The sequence below is a fragment of the Hevea brasiliensis genome, chromosome 17, assembly GCF_030052815.1.
Source record: "Hevea brasiliensis isolate MT/VB/25A 57/8 chromosome 17, ASM3005281v1, whole genome shotgun sequence".
In the NCBI taxonomy this organism is placed as follows: domain Eukaryota; kingdom Viridiplantae; phylum Streptophyta; class Magnoliopsida; order Malpighiales; family Euphorbiaceae; genus Hevea; species Hevea brasiliensis.
In genome coordinates this window covers 58,020,372-58,043,658 of record NC_079509.1, presented here as the reverse complement: position 1 = coordinate 58,043,658, position 23,287 = coordinate 58,020,372, and the positions used below count along the sequence as shown (strand labels likewise).

Genomic DNA, 23,287 nt, shown 5'->3' with positions numbered 1-23,287 from the left:
GAGAGTTTGGGATTGAGATAGATTTTTTCACGAAGATTTTTTTTTAATTTTAAGTTATTAATATATAAAATAAATTTATTTATTAAAAAATAAAATTTAATTAAAAATATAAGTTTATAAATTATTTTAATAATATATTTATATATTTTTATTAAAATTATAATATTTAAATATATAAATATATAAAAGTAAACGATGATTATGAGTTTCTAAACGGTGAAAAGGTCTTCTCATTCCATCCCACAAAAATTGAGATTAAAAATATTGATTAGATTCAGACGGAGCTGGTGGGATTCTAGAACTTTTTGCCATGCCATTCCCAATAATAAAACTTAAAAAGGTTCAATTAAGAGCCCTTGTAGATAAGTTAAAAAAAAAGAAGAAAGCTCTGGTAGATTGGGAGGTGTGGTCAGTGTGGATGTGAAGATGATGATGTTGGCGCAGAGAATAATTTCTTGAAGCAATTAAATAGTAGGGGGAAGAAGCAAACGTGTCCGTCTCTGCCTCGTAAAATAATCATAAAAAGAAAGAAAGAAGAGAGACATGCAAAAGAGCAAGAATAGCAAACAATTAGATCGACGAGAAAATAGCAAATCCAGACCCAAAATAGGAAACAAGAAACCATACATAGAAAATAGGAAGGTGGGCAAATGCTAGAATCGAGTGGCTGTAAATCAAACAGCCTGAGATTTACATGGGGAGCGGGACTCTTGTGGACTTTGTTCGTCGCTGGTTTCATCGCCGCAACACTTCTTCATCGTCATCATCATCTTCAGATACTATTATTAGTGGCCACCCACAATCATCGGCTACTAGTGTGCGTGAAAGGCGAAGAAGCGAAGGAGGTGGAGAGCAGGAGAATCCGTTAACGGTTATTGAGGATTTTGATCTCTCTGGATTAAAGCACATTACAGTTCCCCAACAAATTACCCATTTCGCTTTTGGCTCTACTACTACCATGGATGCACACAAGAAGGTAAAAAAAATCTTTTGATTTTGGGTGATCTGTTCTCTTTCCTTTTTGTTACCCTCAATATTTTGTTGGGTGATCTGTATTATTTTTTTTTTGTTTAAATATGTTTTTTTTGTCAACGGAAAATATGTTTTCTTTTGATAGTTAGTATTTGTGTCTTGTTTTTATTCAATGTAATACAACCCCAGTTGTAGTTAAACCAAAAAAGGGGTAAAAATCTGGGTTTTGTTCTAGTAAATGTGCCAAGAAGGACTAAATCTAACATAGTTATTTCTAGAAAATGTAATTTCAGGACAAAATGAAACTGAATTTCCGGTTAATATTTTTAGTTAAGTAAATGTTTTGACCAATATGATCAAGTTTTGAATTTTAAAGAATTCCTTCAATTAATGGGTGCAGTGGATGCGAAAAGATGTAACTTTATCATTTATTATCGTGTTTAAGGGAATGGCATGTCAAAAGATTAGAGCTGTGCGCAGCTCATTCCGAATGCCTAACAGAGCCTTAAAGAATGGTGAAAGGTGTAATTATGCTTTTTGGACGATACTTTTTAATTTTCCCATCCTTTTGGGGAAAGCAATACATTATCTTCCTTGTAAAATATAGAAAAGCAATTAACCTTGTACCTTTCTATTTAATTGGTGAAAACTAACTTGAAATTACATTTATTATGCCACATATTGTTCATTAACGAATTTCATGTTTTATGACATGGATGGTGAATGAAAATTTGTTCTCTACTTTCCTTTTGGTGGAAACTCAATTGATAATTGTGATGTTTTCCCATTAGTTCCATGTTGATTATAGAATCTTGTGTACAAAGTGTTGAGCGGATGGATCTTTATTTTGTCTCCGCATCAAGAAGTTTCAATATAGCCAACCCCAAGTAGTTTGGGATTAAGTCTTAGTTGTTGTTTTGTGTTGTTAAGAAGTTTCAAATTTCATCATGAGTGTACCTACTAGATCTTGTTTTTGTTAATGCTACTAGGGCCTTCCCTCCATTTTGTATCTCATCATGTACATTTTGCAGTTTGAAGTTAATATTGTCAGAGATTATGATTCTTTTTATAGGGCTCTGCTGAAGCAGAATTCTTCACTGAGTATGGAGAGGCAAGTCGATATCAAATACAAGAAGTCATTGGGAAAGGCAGTTATGGTGTTGTTGGCTCTGCAGTTGACACTCATACTGGAGAAAAGGTTGCAATCAAGAAAATTAATGATGTTTTTGAGCATGTTTCTGATGCCACACGTATTTTGAGAGAAATTAAGCTTCTTCGGTTGCTTCGACATCCTGATATTGTAGAAATAAAGCATATAATGCTTCCTCCTTCACGTAGAGAATTCAGAGATATCTATGTTGTTTTTGAGTTGATGGAATCTGATCTTCACCAAGTAATTAAGGCAAATGATGATCTTACTCCTGAGCATTATCAGTTTTTCTTGTACCAGCTTCTTCGTGGTCTGAAATATATACATACAGGTTGGTGCTTTTTGGTGTCCTTTGACTTTTATGGCTCTGCTGATTGGTGATTCAGTTTTCTGGATTGACTGCAGCCGGTGTGTTTCATCGAGATTTGAAGCCAAAGAACATTCTTGCTAATGCCGATTGCAAACTGAAGATATGTGATTTTGGTCTTGCTCGAGTATCTTTTAATGATGCCCCATCAGCTATTTTTTGGACTGTATGTCAGTCATTAACTTTTTTTTTTTTTTAATCTCTGTTTCTTTTCTTTATAATATTGGAAGTTATTGGAAGCAAACCTCAAAAGCATTATTGTCTAACTAAAACTATTTCTTTTCCCTTTCATTCCTTTCCAATTTTATTAAGGACTATGTAGCAACAAGGTGGTATCGAGCTCCTGAACTTTGTGGCTCTTTTTTTTCTAAAGTAAGTGGTATGACAGACTTGTTATTTTGTTTTTCTATTTGGCTTCCTAATATTGGGATGGCTTAAGGTATCTTAAAGATGCAATGTTTTGTTCTGATTATTGAGTGGTGAAAATGAGAGATTTTTTTGCACTTGTTTCTTCCACTCCATTTATGAAAATTTCCTTATTAATATCTCGGTTTGTCATCGGTATTGACCATGGTACCTTATATATGTAATGCGTTTAGACAGATGCATGTCTGTGTCTAAGAGAAAAATAGAGAGCACAAGTGTTGTATGGTGAAAATGTTATAAGAAATCAATGAGGTCTGCTTACAAAGAGTTTGTTTGACATTGGCGAAGTCTGATTGCCTGTTGAAGGAAATTGATGTAACTAGTAACCCTAACCCTAAATAAGGTTGTGCATTTGACAAGAGAATTGAGAACAGAGAACAAAGAGAGCAATAGATCAACTAAAAGGCCTAATTTTCTGGTCACACAACCCTATTATTAGCATAAAATCTTACTAGAATAAAGTTTTGAGCATAAAGTCCTAATAGAATAAGGTCTTGAACATAAAATCCTAATACAATTAAGTCTAAGATTTGACCATTATAAATAAAGTATACCAGATTCAAGACAAAGAAACCAATTCCAAAAGAATTATGTCCTGATCAAATTAACATTGTAAATGACCAATAACCCTAAATTTAAATTTGTTCTAGTAGTGTGAACAGTGACACATTAAGAAAGCATGAAAATTTGCTCATGCATCAGAAATTCTTTCAATTGTTCCTTTAAGATTGATTGTTTCTTACTTGTATTATTATTATTATTATTATTATTATTATTATTATTATTATTATTATTATTATTATTACTACTACAGTAGTAGTAGTAGTAGTAGTGTTACTGTTATTGTTATTGTTTTGAAATTTATTTGTCATCATCTTGAAAGATTTCTCTATAATCTTGTATCTACTATTGGGCTTAATCCATAAATAAATAATAGGAGTTAACAAGTTCCACTTCTACAGTATTTTTCTGGTGAGATAGGTGGTATGAGTTTTTGTTGAATTAATAGGTGTATTTATTGAATCATGAAGATGTTGCCCAGTCTGGATGGTTAGCGCAATTGATATGGTATTGCAGCATTGTTTCAGAGTATAGTGGCATCTAGTAATTTCCTACCCAAAAGAACATACTTTTTTTTTAAGATGTATGTTCTTTTTGTAGGTGTTGCATTTTATGTAATATTCAATCTAGATCACTTCATGTCTTTCTCTACTTTTATGCATTGATAAATGCTAGGCTGTTGAATTTAAATTATCAAATAATTGGTCTTTTATTCCTTTGACAAGTAGTTTATTTTATGTACTTATTTTTTTTAATTTGTATGTTTTGTGTTCGACATCTCTAAGGAAATATGTCTAATTGGAAATTCCTTCATCTCTTGCAGTACACCCCCGCTATTGATATTTGGAGCATAGGATGCATATTTGCTGAATTGCTTACAGGGAAACCATTGTTTCCTGGGAAGAATGTGGTGCATCAATTGGATCTCATGACTGATTTGCTTGGCACTCCTCCTTCTGAATCCATTTCAAGAGTCAGTATTCCATTCTGGTCTTTATATTCTCTCATCAGTATGAAAACCCATTGTATAACTTAAGCAAATGCTTTCTGAAGTTCTCTTAAGGGGCATGGTTAGTGTTGGAATATCACTTGTGGGAATAAGTCCCACATCTGTTGTGTACAAGAAAATTAAAGGGTGTATAAGTGTTCGCAATCCAAATCAAAATCGCTTAGGTCATTTCGGTGATGGGGAGTCTAGTTCCAAGCCCAATTCAACCTGTAGCTTGCCAGTTTGATATTCACACTCTTGGGTCCATAATTCTCAACATGGTATTAGAGCAGGTCAGGGCCCAGTTCCAATTTCAGTTCAATTTCCCAGTGTTGTCGCTGCATTTCAATTTCAAGTTTCATGTGTCAATCGAATGTCCTGGTTGCCACTTGAGGGGGAAGTGTTGGAACATCACTTGTGTGAATAACTCCCATTTTGGTAGTGTACAAGAAAATTAAAGGGCATATAAGTGTTAGCAAACCAAATCAAACGAAAATGGCTTAGGCCATTTTAGTGATGGGGAGCCTAGTTCAAGTTCAACCTATAGCCTGCTAGTTTGATATTCACAATCCTGGGTCCATAATTCTCAACACTTAGTTTTAGAAAACAATTTTCTATTCCTGATTTTTAGTTTTCCAATTGAACTTGCTTAGTTTCAGAAAACAATTTTCTACTCTCGATTTTTGGTTTTCATTTTCAATTGGAAAAGTTGAATATTCATCTTTTTAATCTTACTCCTTGTTAGTTTTCTGTGCTAAAATTAGGTCATGCTTTAGCATAAGATTACTGAAATGGCAGTCAAATGTTATAAGAGTAACATTTACTGAGGTAATCTTTAGGGTTGGTAATGGTGTTCAAGTCCCTTCCACCAGAAATGGTGGATTTAAAATGGGTGGGTGCAGCTTATGGAAGGGGACTGACTACTACTAGTAGTATAGCCTAAGTTTTGTGGGCCTCCCCATAGATAAAAAAAAAATTGATGGTGGTGCTGGAGTAACTTTGGCAGTGATGGTGGTATAGGGATAATGGTTGTGGTGGTGTTGATGGCTGTGGTAATAGTGTCACTGGTAGTGCTAGTGATGGTGTGGTGGTCACGGTGCAGGTATGTTGTGGCAGTGCCACTGCCATTGATAGTTGTTGTCTTGTTGGTGGTAGCATTGTGGCTGGTGGAAATGATAATGTGGTAAAAAAAAAAATGCAATGTGAATCATAAATGTGAAACATGTGGAATGCATGAAGAGTTTGTCAAGGGTAACAAGGAGAGAATATGCTTTATTTTTCTTTTCATTATGTTTTTGGAAAACTGGATGATAAAAGTTTCCCTATTTTCTACCTGGAAGATTTTTGCTTCTGAATAGAAACTTCAGTTTTGTGGTTTTCTCAGAATTTTTTTTCTGGATCGCAGGCATAATTTTTCTACAACAGAATAGCCCTTTTTCTTATTCTCGAGCCTTTCGAGTGAATTTGTTCTCTATAGAGTTTTGGAAGTGCATTTCACATTTGCTGTTTTGGTCTTACCTTATATTGTTTTCTGGCTTCTGTTTTTCCTCTCTTGACTCTGGCAGATTAGGAATGAAAAGGCAAGAAGGTACCTTAATTGCATGCGGAAGAAACAACCAGTTCCATTCTCACAGAAGTTCCCTAACGCAGATCCTTTGGCTCTACGCCTACTTGAACGCCTACTTGCATTTGATCCTAAAGATCGTCCAACAGCTGAAGAGGTAAGAAAGATTCAATAATCTGTCTCAAAATTTAGAGTACGGATAGGTAGAGATGTCAGTTGTCGAGGAATCATGATGCCTCCTAGCATCGTATTGTGAGTGCTTGCAGGCATTAGCTGATCCTTATTTTCAAGGTTTGTCAAATGTTGATCGTGAGCCATCATCCACGCAACCCATTTCAAAGCTGGAATTTGAGTTTGAGAGAAGGAAATTGGCAAAAGATGATGTGAGAGAACTGATCTACAGAGAGGTTTGGGTGTAGCACTTAATATGTGCTTTATGTTGCATTGTTTGTCCTTCATGCATCACTATGCTAATAAAATTTTGTGGTTGTAAACAGATATTGGAGTATCATCCTCAGATGCTACAGGAGTACCTTCGAGGTGGAGAACAAACAAGCTTTATGTACCCAAGGTAGGGTAGTGGTCTATAAACTAACCTCAGATCCATTTCAGTTGCTAACCTCTAATGCAAATTAGTGTTAAGATGAAAAATACTTGCTTTGTTGGAGTCCAATTTTTGCATAAAACAATTAGAAGATATGTCCTGGCAGTAATTGTGACATGGTCAAAGTAAAACTGCTGGTTATATTAGCTCCTTGAAACTAAGTTTTGTGTTGCATTTCTGGGGTTAGAGTTTGCCTATATATGTTGCAGCCTGCCAAGTGCCAACCCTCAACATACACAAAACAACAGGTTACAATTTTAAATTAATTAAGGACCTTTATTTTTAACTTGAGCATACTATTCCTGGAACAGTGCCATGCAGATGGGCCAAGTATACATAGTCAAAATTTGGCACCACCATTAGCGCCCCCCCCCAACACACACACACACACATCCTTTCCTTTCTTTTTTTGTTGTGATTTTTTTGTTTGTAATTTTAGTTATTGCACTATTTCATTATTAAATATTTAGTATTTGCATAAAAAAAATAATTTAGACATTTTCATAAAAAAAAACCAAAATAATATATAAATAAATCATTAATTTCAGTCTAAATCACATTTTATCAATTTTTTCATAAATGGGCACTACAAATAACAATAATTTGAAATATATATATATATATATATATATATATATATATATATATATATCTTAATTTAAAATAATTTATAACTCAAAAATATCAATGAGTTTTGGCTCATTTGTATTAGAGTTGTCTCTAAGGTTATGGGGTCTTAACTTTGAACCTTAGTCGTAGCTCAATCAATAAAAGAAATCAATAATATTGCTATTAAACTTAAAGATGCAAACCACACAATTGCACTACAATTATAGAACTAATATATGCAGCTCTCCAAATTAAGGAACCTTAATCCCAAATTAGTCAGAGTTGGCTCTATGGATCATTTTTCATCTTTTAGCGATGTTTAAAACCAATTCCACATTAATATTAAAAAATTGTAAATCTTTTGATATTACTTCCCTTCATGGCATTTTACAAAATGTTTAGGAGCAAGTTTTTGGAGGTAAAGTGAGAGTTTTTTTTTTTTTTAAGTAATATGCTATGGACTGCAGAAGTGTATAAACTATAAAAAAATTAAGTAAACACACAAAACACCAATATTTACGTGGTTTACCCTCTCCACATTGGGCTATATCCATGGGCATGCCATCATCAATAATAAAATTATCATTACAAGCTCAAACTATACCACCCATCAACTCAATTACTTCTAAGAGAACCCACATTATATAACTACTCATAGTAAATACGTTAGTTAGTCCTCTCAGTCTCCTTTAGACATAATCTAATATATTTACTACTACAACTATACCTCAAAGGGTGTCTTCAACTATAATGGACAATAATCTCTTTCTCATGGATTATCTCCATTCTCCACCTTAGGCCGAAAACTCTTTCCCTTCATGAGAGTAGACAAGAACTCCTCATCAATTAGCAAAACCAAATCTTCAGAATTGGCAAGACCACACTCTGCAATGGGCGAAAGCCCCCTCTCCATGGGCAAAGTCACCTATATGGGCAAAACCCCTGTCCATGGGTAAAGCTAAATAACCTTTTCATCATTCTCCTATTTATAGTGTTAATTCCTTCAATCCTAATCTAATTAGGAGTCATACTTAATTTAGACATAACATTAAAGTAAGAGTTCTACTCAATATAAGAAATATTTATCTATCCTATTGAAAAATATTTCTCCCACTCAAATTCGGAAATGGTCTTCCAAATCATTTAGGATTTTAGATCACAAATCTAATATAATGGTACATAATGGACTTGTTTAAGAGGAAGATTTTCCAAAAAGAGTTATGGTTTTTAAGAGTTTTTGGAGGTTTTAAAAACTTTCAAAACCCTAAATTTCTCAACCAAATCGAATTGTTGGAAGGTTTTCATAAATTATATATTATGTATGACCTATATTGCAACCAATTTCTCACTCGTTTAAGCCTTAATCTGTTCTTTTTTGCTTCAAAATTAATTAAACCATTGTTTCAAATTTACCACTAACAAGAAAGGAATATATATATATATATATATATATATATATATATATATATATATATATATATATATATATATAGTTCAGGAGAACAAAAAGTAAAAAAAAAAAAAAAAAAAAAACCTTACGCTGAAACAATGTTAATTATAGTTTCAGATTTCAAGCTCTGGAAAGATTTTATTTTTAATATTGCTTAGCTCTGCAGATGACGTATGTTCTTAAACAATCCAACTCAACTCAACTCAACTCAACTAAGCCTTTATCCAAAAAATTTGGGGTCGGCTATATGGATTCGCTTTCTCCACTCTAAATGATTTTGGGTTAAATCCTCAGAAATGTGTAATGCTTCTAGGTCATGTTGTACTACTCTCCTCCAAGTCAATTTAGGTCTATCCCTTTTTTTCTTTCTATCCTCTAACCTAATGTGCTCTACTTGTCTAACTGGAGCCTTCGTATGTCTATGCTTCACATGATCAAACCATCTCAATCTCCCTTCTTTCAACTTATCTTCAATTGGCACCACTCCTACCTTTTCTCTAATACTCTCATTACGGACTTTATCTAGTCTAGTATGGCCAATCATCCACCTTAACATTCTCATCTATGCAACTCTTATCTTAGACGCATACGACTCTTTCAGTGCCCAACACTCACTACCATATAACATAGCCGGTCGTATGGCTGTACGGTAAAATTTTCCTTTTAACTTATTGGGAATCTTACGATCACATAAAACTCCCGTGGTAAGTCTCCACTTTAACCATCCGGCTTTAATCCTATGACTAACATCCTCCTCACATCCCCCATCTACTTGAAGGACTGAGCCTAGATATTTAAAGTGATTACTTTGGGACAGTACCACTCCATTCAAACTAACTCCTTCCCTATCACCAGTTTGGCTTTCACTGAACTTGCAATGCATGTATTCTGTCTTCGTTCTACTTAACTTAAAACCCTTTGACTCTAGAGCACTTCTCCAAAGCTCTAGCTTTCTATTGACTCCTTCTCGTGTCTCATCTATCAGAACAATATCATCCGCAAACATCATGCACCAAGGAATACTCTATTGTATATGTTTCATCAATTCATCTAAAACTAATGTAAAAAAGTAAGGGCTTATAGCTGATCCTTGGTGTAATCCAATTGAGATCGGAAAATCTCTTGTATCCCCTCCCACCGTGCGCACAATAGCAGTTGCTCCTTCATACATATCTTTCAACACTTGTATGTTCTTAAACAATCAATATTAAAAAATAATAATTACTATTATAAGTAATATATTTTCAAAAATTGATATTTTATGACGTAGAAACATTACACATTTTCGAGGATTTAACCCAAAATCGTTTAGAATAGAGAAAGAGAATCCATATAGCCGACTCCAAATTCTTGGGATAAAGGCTTAGTTGAGTTATAATCACTTTAAATATTAAAATACATCTCTTTCTTTTTTACATTATAAGATTATTTTTGTATTTTATATTTTGTATACTTTATCTTACCTTCTCATACCTTTGATCCAAATAACATAAAGTTAGTGAACTTTTGATCCAAACAACGTAAGGTTAGTGAACCATTATTTATTATACCTTCCTTTAAAAACCTTACCTTACCTTCCATAATTTTACTTTGCCTTATTTTAAAAAAACTTTACCTTATCTCGTTATACTCCTCTTAAACATAGTGTTAGGTCTCTCTCTTTTCCTTTTCACTCATTCCACCGCAAACTTATCACACTTCCATGCTAGCGCATTAAAAAATCAATCACATAGCTGCAGTATCACGTAGGCAATTTTCCTTTGAGCTAATAAAACATTTTTTTTTATTTAATTTTATTTTGCTTCTTTGAAATGGACAAATGATATTGGACAAACTCATATCTATACTGTTTGTGATTGGTAAATAAAGATGCAACCAAACAAGTGTGGAATATAATGAAAGAGCACATGTATCTACAAAATTAGTTTCCTTATGGCTATCATCATCATCATCATCGTCATCATCATCATATGTGTGTGTGTGTGTGTGTGAGAGAGAGAGAGAGAGAGAGAGAGGGAAGTATAAATTGATTTCTCATCCCCTTTCCTGTAAATATTAAAAATAACTCCACCTAGTAAAATTTTAAAAGTATAAATTTTGTGAAAACCTAAATGTTTCTTTATATATTTAAATAAATGTTTGATGATTTTTTTTTAACTTGGCAAGTATTTAATTAGATGAAAACTGCTTTTTTAGTTAATAATCTGTTATAAATTTGGCTATAAGAAATCCATGAGTTTATTATAATTCTGCTTTACTTTGTCAAAAGTATAAATTGATTATATTTCTGCTTTAATTTGTCAGAGGTATAAACATTCAACACCACTACAAAACTCAACTCAACTCAATTAATCATTTATCCCAAAAATTTGGGGTCGGCTATATGGATTCTCTTTCTCCACTCTAAACGATTTTGGGTTAAGTCCTCAAAAATGTGTAATGTTTCTAGGTCATGTTGTACTACTCTCCTCCAAGTCAATTTAGATCTACCCCTTTTTTTCTTTCTATCCTCTAACCTAATGTGCTCTACTTGTCTAACTGGAGCCTCCGTATTTCTACGCTTCACATGACCAAACCACCTCAATCTCCATTCTCTCAACTTATCTTCAATTGGCACCACTCCTACCTTTTCTCTAATACTCTCATTACGGACTTTATCTAGTCTAGTATGGCCACTCATCCACCTTAACATTTTCAGCTCTGCAACTCTTATCTTAGACGCATACGACTCTTTCAGTGCCCAACACTCACTACCATATAACATAGCCGGTCGTATGGCTGTACGGTAAAATTTTTCTTTCAACTTATTGGGAATCTTACGATCACATAAAACTCCTGTGGCACGTCTCCACTTCAACCATCCGGCTTTAATCCTATGACTAACATCTTCCTCACATCCCCCATCTACTTGAAGGACTGAGCCTAGATATTTAAAGTGATTACTTTGGGACAGTACCACTCCATTCAAACTAACTCCTTCCCTATCACCAGTTTGGCCTTCACTGAACTTGCAATGCATGTATTCTGTCTTCGTTCTACTTAACTTAAAACCCTTTGACTCTAGAGCACTTCTACAAAGCTCTAGCTTTCTATTGACTCCTTCTCGTGTCTCATCTATCAGAACAATATCATCCGCAAACATCATGCACCAAGGAATACTCTCTTGTATATGTTTCGTCAATTCATCTAAAACTAATGTAAAAAGGTAAGAACTTATGGCTGATCCTTGGTGTAATCCAATTGAGATCGGAAAATCTCTTGTGTTCCCTCCCACCGTGCGCACAATAATAGTTGCTCCTTCATACATATCTTTCAACACTTGTATGTACCTAATAGATACCCTCTTTTGTTTTAACACATTCTATAAGACATCTCTTGAAACACTATCATAAGCCTTCTCCAAATCAATAAAAACCATGTGCAGATCTTTCTTCACATCTCTATATTTCTCCATCAAGCTTCTAATGAGAAAAATCGCTTCCATAGTTGAACGACCGGGCATGAAACCAAATTGATTGAGAGAGATAGAAGTATCATGACGTAATCGATGCTTCACAACTCTCTCCCACAACTTCATAGTATGGCTCATGAGTTTAATTCCCCTATAGTTTGAGCAACTCTGTATGTCTCCCTTATTTTTAAAAATAGGTACTAAGATACTTCTTCTCCATTCATCAGGCATTTTTTTTGAGTTTAGAATTTTATTAAATAATTTAGTTAACCATGCCACTCCCATATTGCCCAAACACTTTCACACTTCAATTGGTATTTCATCGGGTCCACAGGCTTTACCCACTTTCATTCTCTTAAGTGCTTCCTTTACTTCTAAAGATCTAATCCTTCTAGTATAATTCACATTCTTTTATATTGTTCTATAATCTATATTCACGCTATTACCATTTTGACTATTATTAAAGAGATCATTAAAATAATATCTCCATCTTTCTTTAATGTCCTCATCTTTCACCAACACTTTTCTTTCTTTATCCTTAATGCACCTAACTTGATTGAGATCTTGACATTTCCTTTCTCTCCTCTTTGCTAATCTATAAATATCTTTTTCCCCTTCTTTAGTTCCAAGTTTCTCATATAACTTTTCAAAGGCATGTGCTCTTGCTTGACTAACTGCCTTTTTTGCCTCTTTCTTTGCTATCTTGTACTGTTCATATGCCTCATTATCATCACATTTAGGTAATTTCTTATACCATTCCCTTTTTCTCTTCACTGCCTTTTGTACTTCCTCATTCCACCACCATCTCTCTTTTGAGGGTGGTCCATGTCCTTTAGACTCTCCAAGTACTTTTCTAGCTACTTCTCTAATCTTTGATGCCATCTGTATCCACATAACATTGGCCTCCATATCCAGCTTCCATACTTCAGACTCGAGAAGCTCATTTTTGAACTTCACTTGCTTTACTCCTTTGAACCCCCACCACTTGGTTCGAGCTATACTATTTCTTCTGACCTTACTTGAATTGTTCCTAAACTTGACATCTAAGACCACCAACCGATGTTGACTTGTTAAAGCCTCTCCTGGAATGACCTTGCAATCCTTTCATAGAGCTCTATTTGTCTTCCTGGTTAAGAGGAAGTCGATTTGGCTTCTATGTTGCCCACTTTTGAAAGTCACTAAATGTGACTCTCTTTTTATAAAGTAGGTATTTGCTAGCATTAGGTTGTATGCCATAGCAAAATCCAGGATGCTTTTTCCCTCCTCATTTCGACTTCCAAAACTAAAACCTCCATGAACATTCTCATAACTTTGTCTATCACTTCCTACATGTCCATTCAAATCTCCACCAATGAAAACATTCTCTTCATTCAATATGCTTTGCATTAAATCATCCATATCTTCCCAAAACCTTTGTTTACTCTCACTGTCTAGTCCTATTTGTGGGGCATAAGCACTAACTATATTTATTGTTTCTCCTTCTAGTACTAGCTTTACTAGTATAATTCTATCTCCTACTCTTTTCACAGCTATTACTGCATCTTTCAATGTCTTGTCTATGATTATGCCCACTCCGTTCTTATTTCTCTCATTTCCGGTAAACCACAGTTTGTACCATGAATTACCCACTTCCTTACTTTTCTCTCCTACCCATTTAATCTTCTGAATGCAAGCAATATTCACCCTTCTCCTTTCCAAGGTATCCACAAGCTCCATTAATTTTCCTGTAAGTGATCCAACATTCCAAGTATCAACCCTGATCCTCCTCATAACCTGTTCCTTCCTAATTGGTCTTTTTCTATGATATTTTCTATTGTTTTCTATGTCTATCTTGTGTTCTGTTCCGCTATTTATTCTACCATTTGTCCTATGGACTAACTTGTTTACCCACACCCGTCCATGATGTGGGAACCCTTGCTCACTTAACACCACACCCAGGCGCCGGCATGGCGCGTCGCTTTCGGTGAACGCCCTACACCCTTGCATATTTCTCACTACACCCGGGCTCCGATGTAGCGCGTCGTTAGTAGAGGACGCCCCAACGTTTATATCATTTGAATCCATATCATAAGGTGTGACGAAATTTTTACACTGGTTGTCACCTACTGCAACCCTCCTCCTTTATCCGGGCTTGGGACCGGCTAAGCGCAAACTACTTAGGCGGAGTTTCAACGCCACTACAAAAAAAAAAAAAAAAAAGATAAAAAACCCCTACTAAAAGCTGAATCCCAACTGAACAGTATAAGAATAAAAAATTCCTGAGAGTTGGCAATTGTCTGTTCGTCTGTACTCTAGACATGTTAATTATCAAATAAACAGTTCAGGTTATTCAGCCAAAAATGATAAAAAAATGGAATTGGAATCTTTTGTGTTCTGCTATGATTCAGTAGCTTGATGTTACACTTTAATTAATTAGATGAAAACTGCATTTTCAGTTAATACTCAACTCAACTCAACTCAACTAAGCCTTTATCCCAAAAATTTGGGGTCAGCTATATGGATTCGCTTTTTCCACTCTGAACGATTTTGGGTTAAATCCTCAGAAATGTGTAATGATTCTAAGTCATTTTCAGTTAATAATCGTTATAAATTTGGCTATGAGAAATCCATATGAGTTTATTATAATTCTGCTTTACTTTGTCAAAAGTATAAATTGATTATATTTCTACTTTAATTTGTCAGAGGTATAAACATTCAACACCTCTACAAAAAAAAAAAAAAAAAGAGAAAAAACCCCTACTAAAAGCTGAATCCCAACTGAACAGTATAAGAATAAAAAATTCCTGAGAGTTGGCAATTGTTTGTTCGTCTGTACTCTAGACATGTTAATTATCAATAAACAGTTCAGGTTATTCAGCCAAAAATGATAAAAAAAAATGGAATTGGAATCTTTTGTGTTCTGCTATGATTCAGTAGCTTGATGTTACACTTTGATGTCAACTGCAGTGGTGTTGATCGATTCAAGCGGCAATTTGCACATCTTGAGGAGCATTATGGTAAAGGTGAAAAAGGCAACCCAGTCCTAAGGCACCATGCTTCCTTGCCTAGGTACGGATTGGACAAAAATTTGAGTTCTCATTTTTTATTTTTATTTTTCTTTTGAATTTGTAACGTTATGCAAGATGTTTCAGTTTTCATTCCTGCTATCAAATGTATGTTAATATGGGTAATAATTCATGGTCTCAGCATGCAAAAGAAAGGTCCTAATTAATCTGTTAGTTGGTGTCTTTTATATATACATCAATATTAATGACATAAAACCTCTTCTCCAGACAACGTGTTCCTGTTCCCAAGGAGGAGACTTCTGAGAAAAACAATGATATAGAGAGGGAAACTTCAACTTCTGTTACAACTAATGATTCAGAAAATGCAACAGTAACACAGAATGGCTCTTCCAAAGCAAACCACTCTGCTCGTGGCTTATTGAAGAGTGCTAGCATTAGTGCTTCCAAGTGTATAGGAATGAAACCAAGAACAGATCCAGAGGTAAATAACATTATTTTATGTGGCAATATTATTCGGTTTAAATTCTTATATGTAATGACTATGGGCGTGCACGGTTCTTAGGGATCCTGAACTGAACTTATTTTACTATTTTGGTTCTTCGCTGAGAACCGAATCGGACGCATACAATATATATATATATATATATATATATATATATATATATATATGGACTATATACAACCTAATATTATCTTTCATTTCTCTATATTTTCTTGATAATTTTATTTATAAATACATTAAATCACCTTATAGTTCTTAATTATAAGTGTATTAGTATATTATATAATATGCTTAATCTTTAATTATATATGTATTTTATAATTAAAGACTATATAATTAAGAAATACCTAAAAGTTATATTATATGATATATTATGTATTAGCAACTAAATTTAATGTGTAAATGGTAATTCATGTATGACAATTCATGACGATATTTGTATAAAATTATTTTAGGAATCGAAACTCCAATCAGAATTAAAACCGAAGCATCGAGAACCAAATAGAAACATGAAGAACATATTTGGAACCATACCAAAAGTTTAGTTCGATTTTGGTGCTTAGGCAGAACTGAACTGGACTCGCACATCCCTTGTAATGACCACTGTTCTGGCCAACAGGCCAAGTCAAATATGGTTTTGTAGTCACTCTCAAATGATGGGCTTTTTCCCCTCTCAAATACCATGGATGAGAGACACCAAATGGATTAGATATTGTATCCTAAAACAACAGTAAGCTGGGAGCTGTTATGGCAGAACCATAACCTAGCATGGAAACAGCGAAAGGGAAGAAGAAGAAGGAGGAGAAGAAGAGGAGGGAAGAGTGGAGATATAAGAAGAGAGAAAGAAATAGAGTAGGAAGAAGAATTCTGTCATTCTATTCAATTGATGATTGTACATGTTAAGCATAAATGTATTTATACATCTTATGTGCCACTCATTATCTGTTACAACCAATTCAACTAACAGCTCATCATATATGTCTACATCACAACATTACCCTCCCCATCAAGCTCATTCTTGTCGTCAAGAATGAAGTCTGGAAATCTTAGCACCATAAAATCATTATACTCCTATGTAGCATCATCAACAGATAGATTACCAATGAACTAAACTGGCTCTACTGACCTGCCATGCTTTACAAGTCTTCACATAACTCTTAAGCAGCTGGTTGTCTTTTTTTTTTTTTTTTCCTTTGCTACAGTTCTGTATGTACAAGTTCCAGTAAGGAAATGCTGCAATCTTTTCCTTTGCCTTCTCCATATCTCAAATCCCAATTCTTTGAGAACGAATGCAAATGTTGAATGCCATTTCAATACAAAACCCTCATAACTGCTCACAGAACTATTTTCTTTTTCTTCCTCAATATTTTCATCATCCACAAGAAAAAATTTTTGCTTCAAGCTTTGTAGGCTGAAACTGACATTTTTACGAACATCTAGAAGGCATCCTTTCTCCATTGACTGAGAATCACAACCACCATCAGTTTGTTTCTTTCCTTTATCACTTTCGTGAACATAAGAAGACCCTAACACTATAGAATCACTCTCAATCATTTTGGCAGAATTGGAAGTCAAGAAAATATCCTTACCCTCTTGAGTTCCCAGTGGCAAATTGCTTGTAGCTTCAGTACTTTGCACCACATCAATTTGCTCAAGAGATTCTGAAACCTTTTCTTTGAAATCAAATTCTGGAATAGGCTCTAACAATTGTTTCGATTCTACTGCAATTTCCCTCAAGAAATCGAAAACTCCCTCCATGTTTTGCTCATCAGAAGGTGTCCAGCTTCCAATTCTTAAAGAAAGGTCTTTAATTCTCCCACAAGCTCTCATGTTTCATTAAGTCTTCTTGAATCATCCAAACCTTCAACAATTTCCTTCATAGGAATTAGACAATTACATTTCAAAGAATGTAACTCCTCCCCAAGATTCTGAAATTTGGGGTTTTCTGCCATAAATTTCTGCAATTTGAGTGGTGATAAAAGCTAGGATTTGTGTTAAAGAAAAATGGAAAGAACGGATGAAATTTAATGGAAAGAAGGAATTGAAAATAGTGGGAAGATATCTGAATTCACAAGAATCCAGATTAGAGTGTTTGTACCCAAGAAATCAGAGGAAAGGGGAGAAGATTTAGAAGAAAGAGGGAGAGATTCAGAGAGAGGGGTGAGGAAGAGAGAGAGAGAGAGAGAGAAAAGAAATTATAGAAGAAGGAGAATTTCCCTTGATCAAACCTGCTCTGATACCAAATTGTTATGGCAGAACAATAACCTAGCATGGAAACAGGGAAAGGGAAGAAGAAGAAGGAGAAGAAGAGGAGGAAAAAGTGGAGATAGAAGAAGAGAGAAAGAAATAGAGTAGGGAGAAGAATTCTGTCATTCTATTCAATTGATGATTGTACATGTTAAGTATGAATGTATTTATACATTTTATGTGCCACTCATTCTCTGTTACAACCAATTCAACTAACAGCTCATCATATATGTCTACGTCACAATAGGAGCCTCGTGTGCAGATGTGCACTGGGCATGTCTTCTGCTGCTGCTTTTTTTATGCTTTCTTTCTTTCTTTCATCTTCTTTCTTTTTTTTTTCTTTTTTTTTTAATTTAAAGAATTAAATATGACTGCAAGTGACCAGTTTTTACAAAATGGTAGTTTATGGAAATTGTGGGAGAGAGTTGTGGAGCATCGACTATGTCATGATACTTCTATCTCTTTCAATCAATTTGGTTTCATGCCCGGTCGTTCAACTATGAAAGCGATTTTTTTCATTAGAAGCTTGATGGAGAAATATAGAGATGTGAAGAAAGATCTACACATGATTTTTATTGATTTGGAGAAGGCTTATGATAGTATTCCAAGAGATGTCTTATGGATTGTGTTAGAACAAAAGAGGGTATCTATTAGGTACATACAAGTGTTGAAATATATGTATGAAGGAGCAACTACTATTGTGCGCACGGTGGGAGGGGACACGAGGTTTTCCGATCTCAATTGGATTACACCAAAGATCAGCCATAAGCCCTTACCTTTTTACATTAGTTTTAGATGAATTGATGAAACATATACAAGAGAGTATTCCTTGGTGCATGATGTTTGTGGATGATATTGTTCTGATAGATGAGACACGAGAAGGAGTCAATAGAAAACTAGAGTTTGGAGAAGTGCTCTAGAGTCAAAGGGTTTTAAGTTAAATAGAACGAAGACAGAATACATGCATTGCAAGTTCAGTGAAGGCCAAACTGGTGATAGGGAAGGAGTTAGTTTGAATGGAGTGGTACTGTCCTAAAGTAATCACTTTAAATATCTAGGCTCAGTCCTTCAAGTGGATGGGGGATGTGAGGAGGATGTTAGTCATAGGATTAAAGCCAGATAGTTGAAGTGGAGACGTGCTATGGGAGTTTTATATGATCATAAGATTCCCAATAAGTTGAAAGGAAAATTTTACCGTATAGCCATACGACCGGCTATGTTATATGGTTGAGTGTTAGGCACTGAAAGAGTCGTATGCATCTAAGATAAGAGTTGCAGAGATGAGAATGTTAAGGTCGATGAGTGGCCATACTAGACTAGATAAAGTCCGTAATGAGAGTATTAGAGAAAAGGTAGGAGTGGTGCCAATTGAAGATAAGTTGAGAGAAGAGAGATTGAGATGGTTTGGTCATGTGAAGCGTAGACATACGGAGGCTCCAGTTAGATAAGTAGAGCACATTAGGTTAGAGGATAGAAAGAAAAAAAGGGGTAGACCTAAATTGACTTAGAGGAGAGTAGTACAACATGACCTATAAGCATTACACATTTCTGATTTCTGAGGATTTAACCCAAAATCGTTTAGAGTGGAGAAAGCGAATCCATATAGCTGACCCTAAATTTTTGAGATAAAGGCTTAATTGAGTTGAGTTGAGTTGGTAGTTTATGGAAATGTTCCCTCATTGATTATATTACAGATGGGGAATTTTGGATAGAGGGAGGGGCATGAAAAGTTCTTGTGGTTTTCTGTTTTATTATGCTGTAGAACATATCATGATTACCTGTTCATTGCTGAGATTTATCACTTCATATTTTGGTCTTTGCTTAGTTGACCAAGAAGAAAAAAAGGTAATGACCCCAAAAGTAGTCTCTGTAGAATATTAAGTAATGTAATGTGATAAAATATTTTTAATGGAAAGAAGTAAATTCATTCATTTGCACTTGTTTCTGCTCCATTACATACAACTAAACATGTGCTAAAATCCTGGTGGTTTCCTTGTCTCTTTTGTTTAGATTCTAGTTTTTCTCTTGCAGGACACAATTGATGAGGTCAATGATGAGTCTGTCAATGTTGACTTGTCTCATAAGGTTGCAAACATCCATAACTGATGCCTGATATTTGTTGTAACCTCTTCTAGAGATTCGGATGGCTTAACCTCTTAATCTGCACATTTCCCTCCATTATATGAGAACAGAGGTGTTTCTCAATGACCTACAAAGAGGATGAGGTAGAAGCTAACAGTAGAACTTCATTGGCATAGTTTCACCTCACCTGTGTTGCTGGATTACAGAGAAGAGATGCTTTCTTGTTAATAGCTCCATCTGTAATCTTTTGTATCTGGGCAGAAGTCTACCTGCATTTTGGACAAACAGCATAGTATATATATTATATATATTTTCTTTCTTTCTTTTGCTTAGTGTGATGCCAGGAAAGAACAAATTTGGTCTGAAGAGTGGCATTGTCTTAATTTAATGATAATTATAGTAAAATTTCGATTCTTGCATCATTGTATTAATGCTTTTAAAGAAGGTAAGGTTTTTAGAGATTTTAAAAACTCTGAAATTCTCACCTTTTTAATTCACTAAATTTAATACTTATGAAAAAATTTTAAACACTGTTAGTTATGGAAAATAGTTTTTCTTTACTTTTTTCCATTCAGTTTTTCTATTTTCCATTCTTGTGAGGAAGTTGGAAAATGGGTGTTCATCACTGTTTTCTAATATTATTCATTATTCGCTTGTCATTTACTGTTCATCTTGGTTTTCAAGTAATTTTATTTTATTATTGATATTGTTTATTGCTTTAGAAAATGTATCTGGTTAATTATTCTTTCTAATATAGCTGTAATAGTTGTGGGAGGTGATTGTGGTGATCACAATAATTGTAATAGGTCAAATCATATAAAAAAAAAAATCTTAATGGACACATGTTTTTGACTGCAAATGAAATTTGGGGGTTTTTAATCCATGATTCTGAATGGATAACCAAGGGGCCTTGTTATTCTTACTTTAACTTCTTCTGACACCGTGGATATTACGATGATTGACCCGTAGATAACGTGTACGTACTGAAGATGATGGTTTGCGGGTGTCTTAAGAGGGTATACAACTGTTTCAGAGTACTTTGGTGGAGTATAGGAAATGCTAGGATCCGACTACTTCCTCTGCAAGACAAGAAAGGTTAGATGGCCAAGAGAATGCTCCCACTTAATACTCCGATATTTAAGTTAGTAGGGGTAAAGACTAAAGATGATAAGGAAAACATAAGAGATTGCAAGAATGTTTTATTTGGGATAATAACTACCTATATATGCTATAAAAAGTCCAATAATAAACAAGCACATAGAAGTCTATGCCAATTAGAGATGTCTCATTCAACTAGATCTTTGTTCAAGGTCAAAGTATGTTATACTTGGGTAATGGTGATTTTGATACATCTGAAATGGCGGTTATGGATAGTCCAGGAGTATAGATATATAAAGTAGTTCAACCGTCTTGTTATCACAAAGTATAAGACTTAAAATATGAGTCAGGCGAGTGCTTGATCCATCTCAAGATGGCATATGTCCTTTGTTCATATGTTATCAGGTTGAATATTTTGATCATTCAAGATTATGAGCTATGAAAACGAGGTAGGGAGATAGAGTGGCTAAGGGATCATTCTGAGAGGTAGTAGTCGACTTCTGATGTATCATACTCATAATACGAATAGTTTGGTTAGCGGACCACCCAAGAATTGTATTAAAATTCTTTTTCAAGTAAATAAAAAGTTTAGTTTGCATGAAAATATATGGTACAAATCTAAATACTAAATTTTATATATAATCCTAACTGCAATATCTTCATTCACCATCACGTAAATAAAGTGTAAAATCTTGGCAAGAACTAACTTGTATGCAAATATTTGTGGAAGAATTTATAAAATCAATTAAGGGAAAAGAGGAACACTTACTTTGAAATTGAATGTTCAGTTCTCTCCATAGAGAAAATAAGCTTGTTTACAGAGGGATCAAGTTTCCTTGATGCAGCTGAGAATCCATTTCCTTCATCAGAGTAAGGAGCCAAATTCCCAACCTGCACCAAGCAGACTCAATCCACCATTGAGTATGAACGATAATAAGAAATGTTGCATGAAGGTTAATTCAAATACTTTAAATACACAATTTAAGATTAGTATGTTACTGAAAGATATATATATTTATTGAAGGTGGTAAAGAGGTGTTGGGCTTATCACCATGACAAACAAAATGACATAGGAAAACTAATAATCATATGTGAAACCCATTTTTTAATCTTACTTTTGTTGCTAATGGAATTCATGATTAGTCTTCTTAAACTAATAATAATTCATTAATTATACAATTATATTTTTATTACATAGATGGTTGAGATTCTGAAAGTTTGGGAGGTGATGTGCTTCCTTGCATAAATGGTATTCATTATTTTATGAAATGACCAAAATGTAAGAAAATCAAATGGGAGTCAAAAGCATTATGATACCTAAATTGAAGAATTAAAAAAAGCTATTATATGTATATGTGATTAAGAAAAAAAAAATTTCTTTACTGAGTTGGATGATTGTATTAAGAATCACCTCATCTCAAATTTGATAAAATATTGAATATTCAAGTTAAAATTATATTAAAAAAAATGTTTTTAGGATATATATTTTTTTTTCTAAGGAAGGATATAAACAATGTTTATTCGTTGGAACTTTTATGCATTGATATGCTATAATTTTAACAAACAAATATATATATATACATATAATGAATTTTATGAAAAAAATTATTTATAAATGAATTCTATTTTCTGGTATAATCTATATTAAATATGGAATTCATTTCAAATAAATAAAATTTTTTATTTGGTATAGATATAGAATTCAATATATAAATATTTTTTTAATAAAAAATATCCTTTTATTCACCATGGCCACTCTAAAGCTTCCTTATACAAACAAGCCTTCATTCTCGCATTCCACAAGATATCTCTTTTAGACATTTCATCAAATATGCTCTGTACAACATTTAACTCGTCCATCTCTTGCGAACCCTGCCAACATAGCATTCCAAGTAATAACATCTCGTGACGCAGTGCTCTTTAGGTTCCTTGCTAGTCCGAAACATGAAGTGCAATCCAGATATATTATGATTCCTCCTAGATTTGGTGTAGATTTAGTTTAATTTATTATCTTATATCAATTAGTATTAGTTATTTAATTTTCCTTCTTCATCTAGGATTTAATTAGAATTTCGATTTATTCTTATTTTATTTGGAACTTTCTATTATATTTTAATTTATTTAAAATTTCTAAATAGTAAACATATATTTCTAGTTAGTTTAGGAGATTTAAAACTCTATAAATACCCTTAAAAGTGTTGTATTTCAGTT

General features: G+C 34.0%; 1 protein-coding gene across 1 annotated transcript; it reads left to right on the top strand.

Moving 5' to 3' along the window:
* Window positions 1-225: 225 nt before the first annotated feature.
* LOC110649850 (mitogen-activated protein kinase 9) lies at window positions 226-20,397 on the top strand. Its single transcript, XM_021804578.2, has 11 exons — window positions 226-976; window positions 2,045-2,453; window positions 2,528-2,655; window positions 2,802-2,861; window positions 4,300-4,449; window positions 6,030-6,185; window positions 6,295-6,435; window positions 6,526-6,599; window positions 15,089-15,190; window positions 15,415-15,628; window positions 19,928-20,397. The coding sequence occupies exons 1-11, from the start codon at window positions 695-697 to the stop codon at window positions 20,000-20,002; spliced, it is 1,791 nt and encodes a 596-aa protein (XP_021660270.2). The 5' UTR covers window positions 226-694; the 3' UTR covers window positions 20,003-20,397.
* Window positions 20,398-23,287: the final 2,890 nt, after the last annotated feature.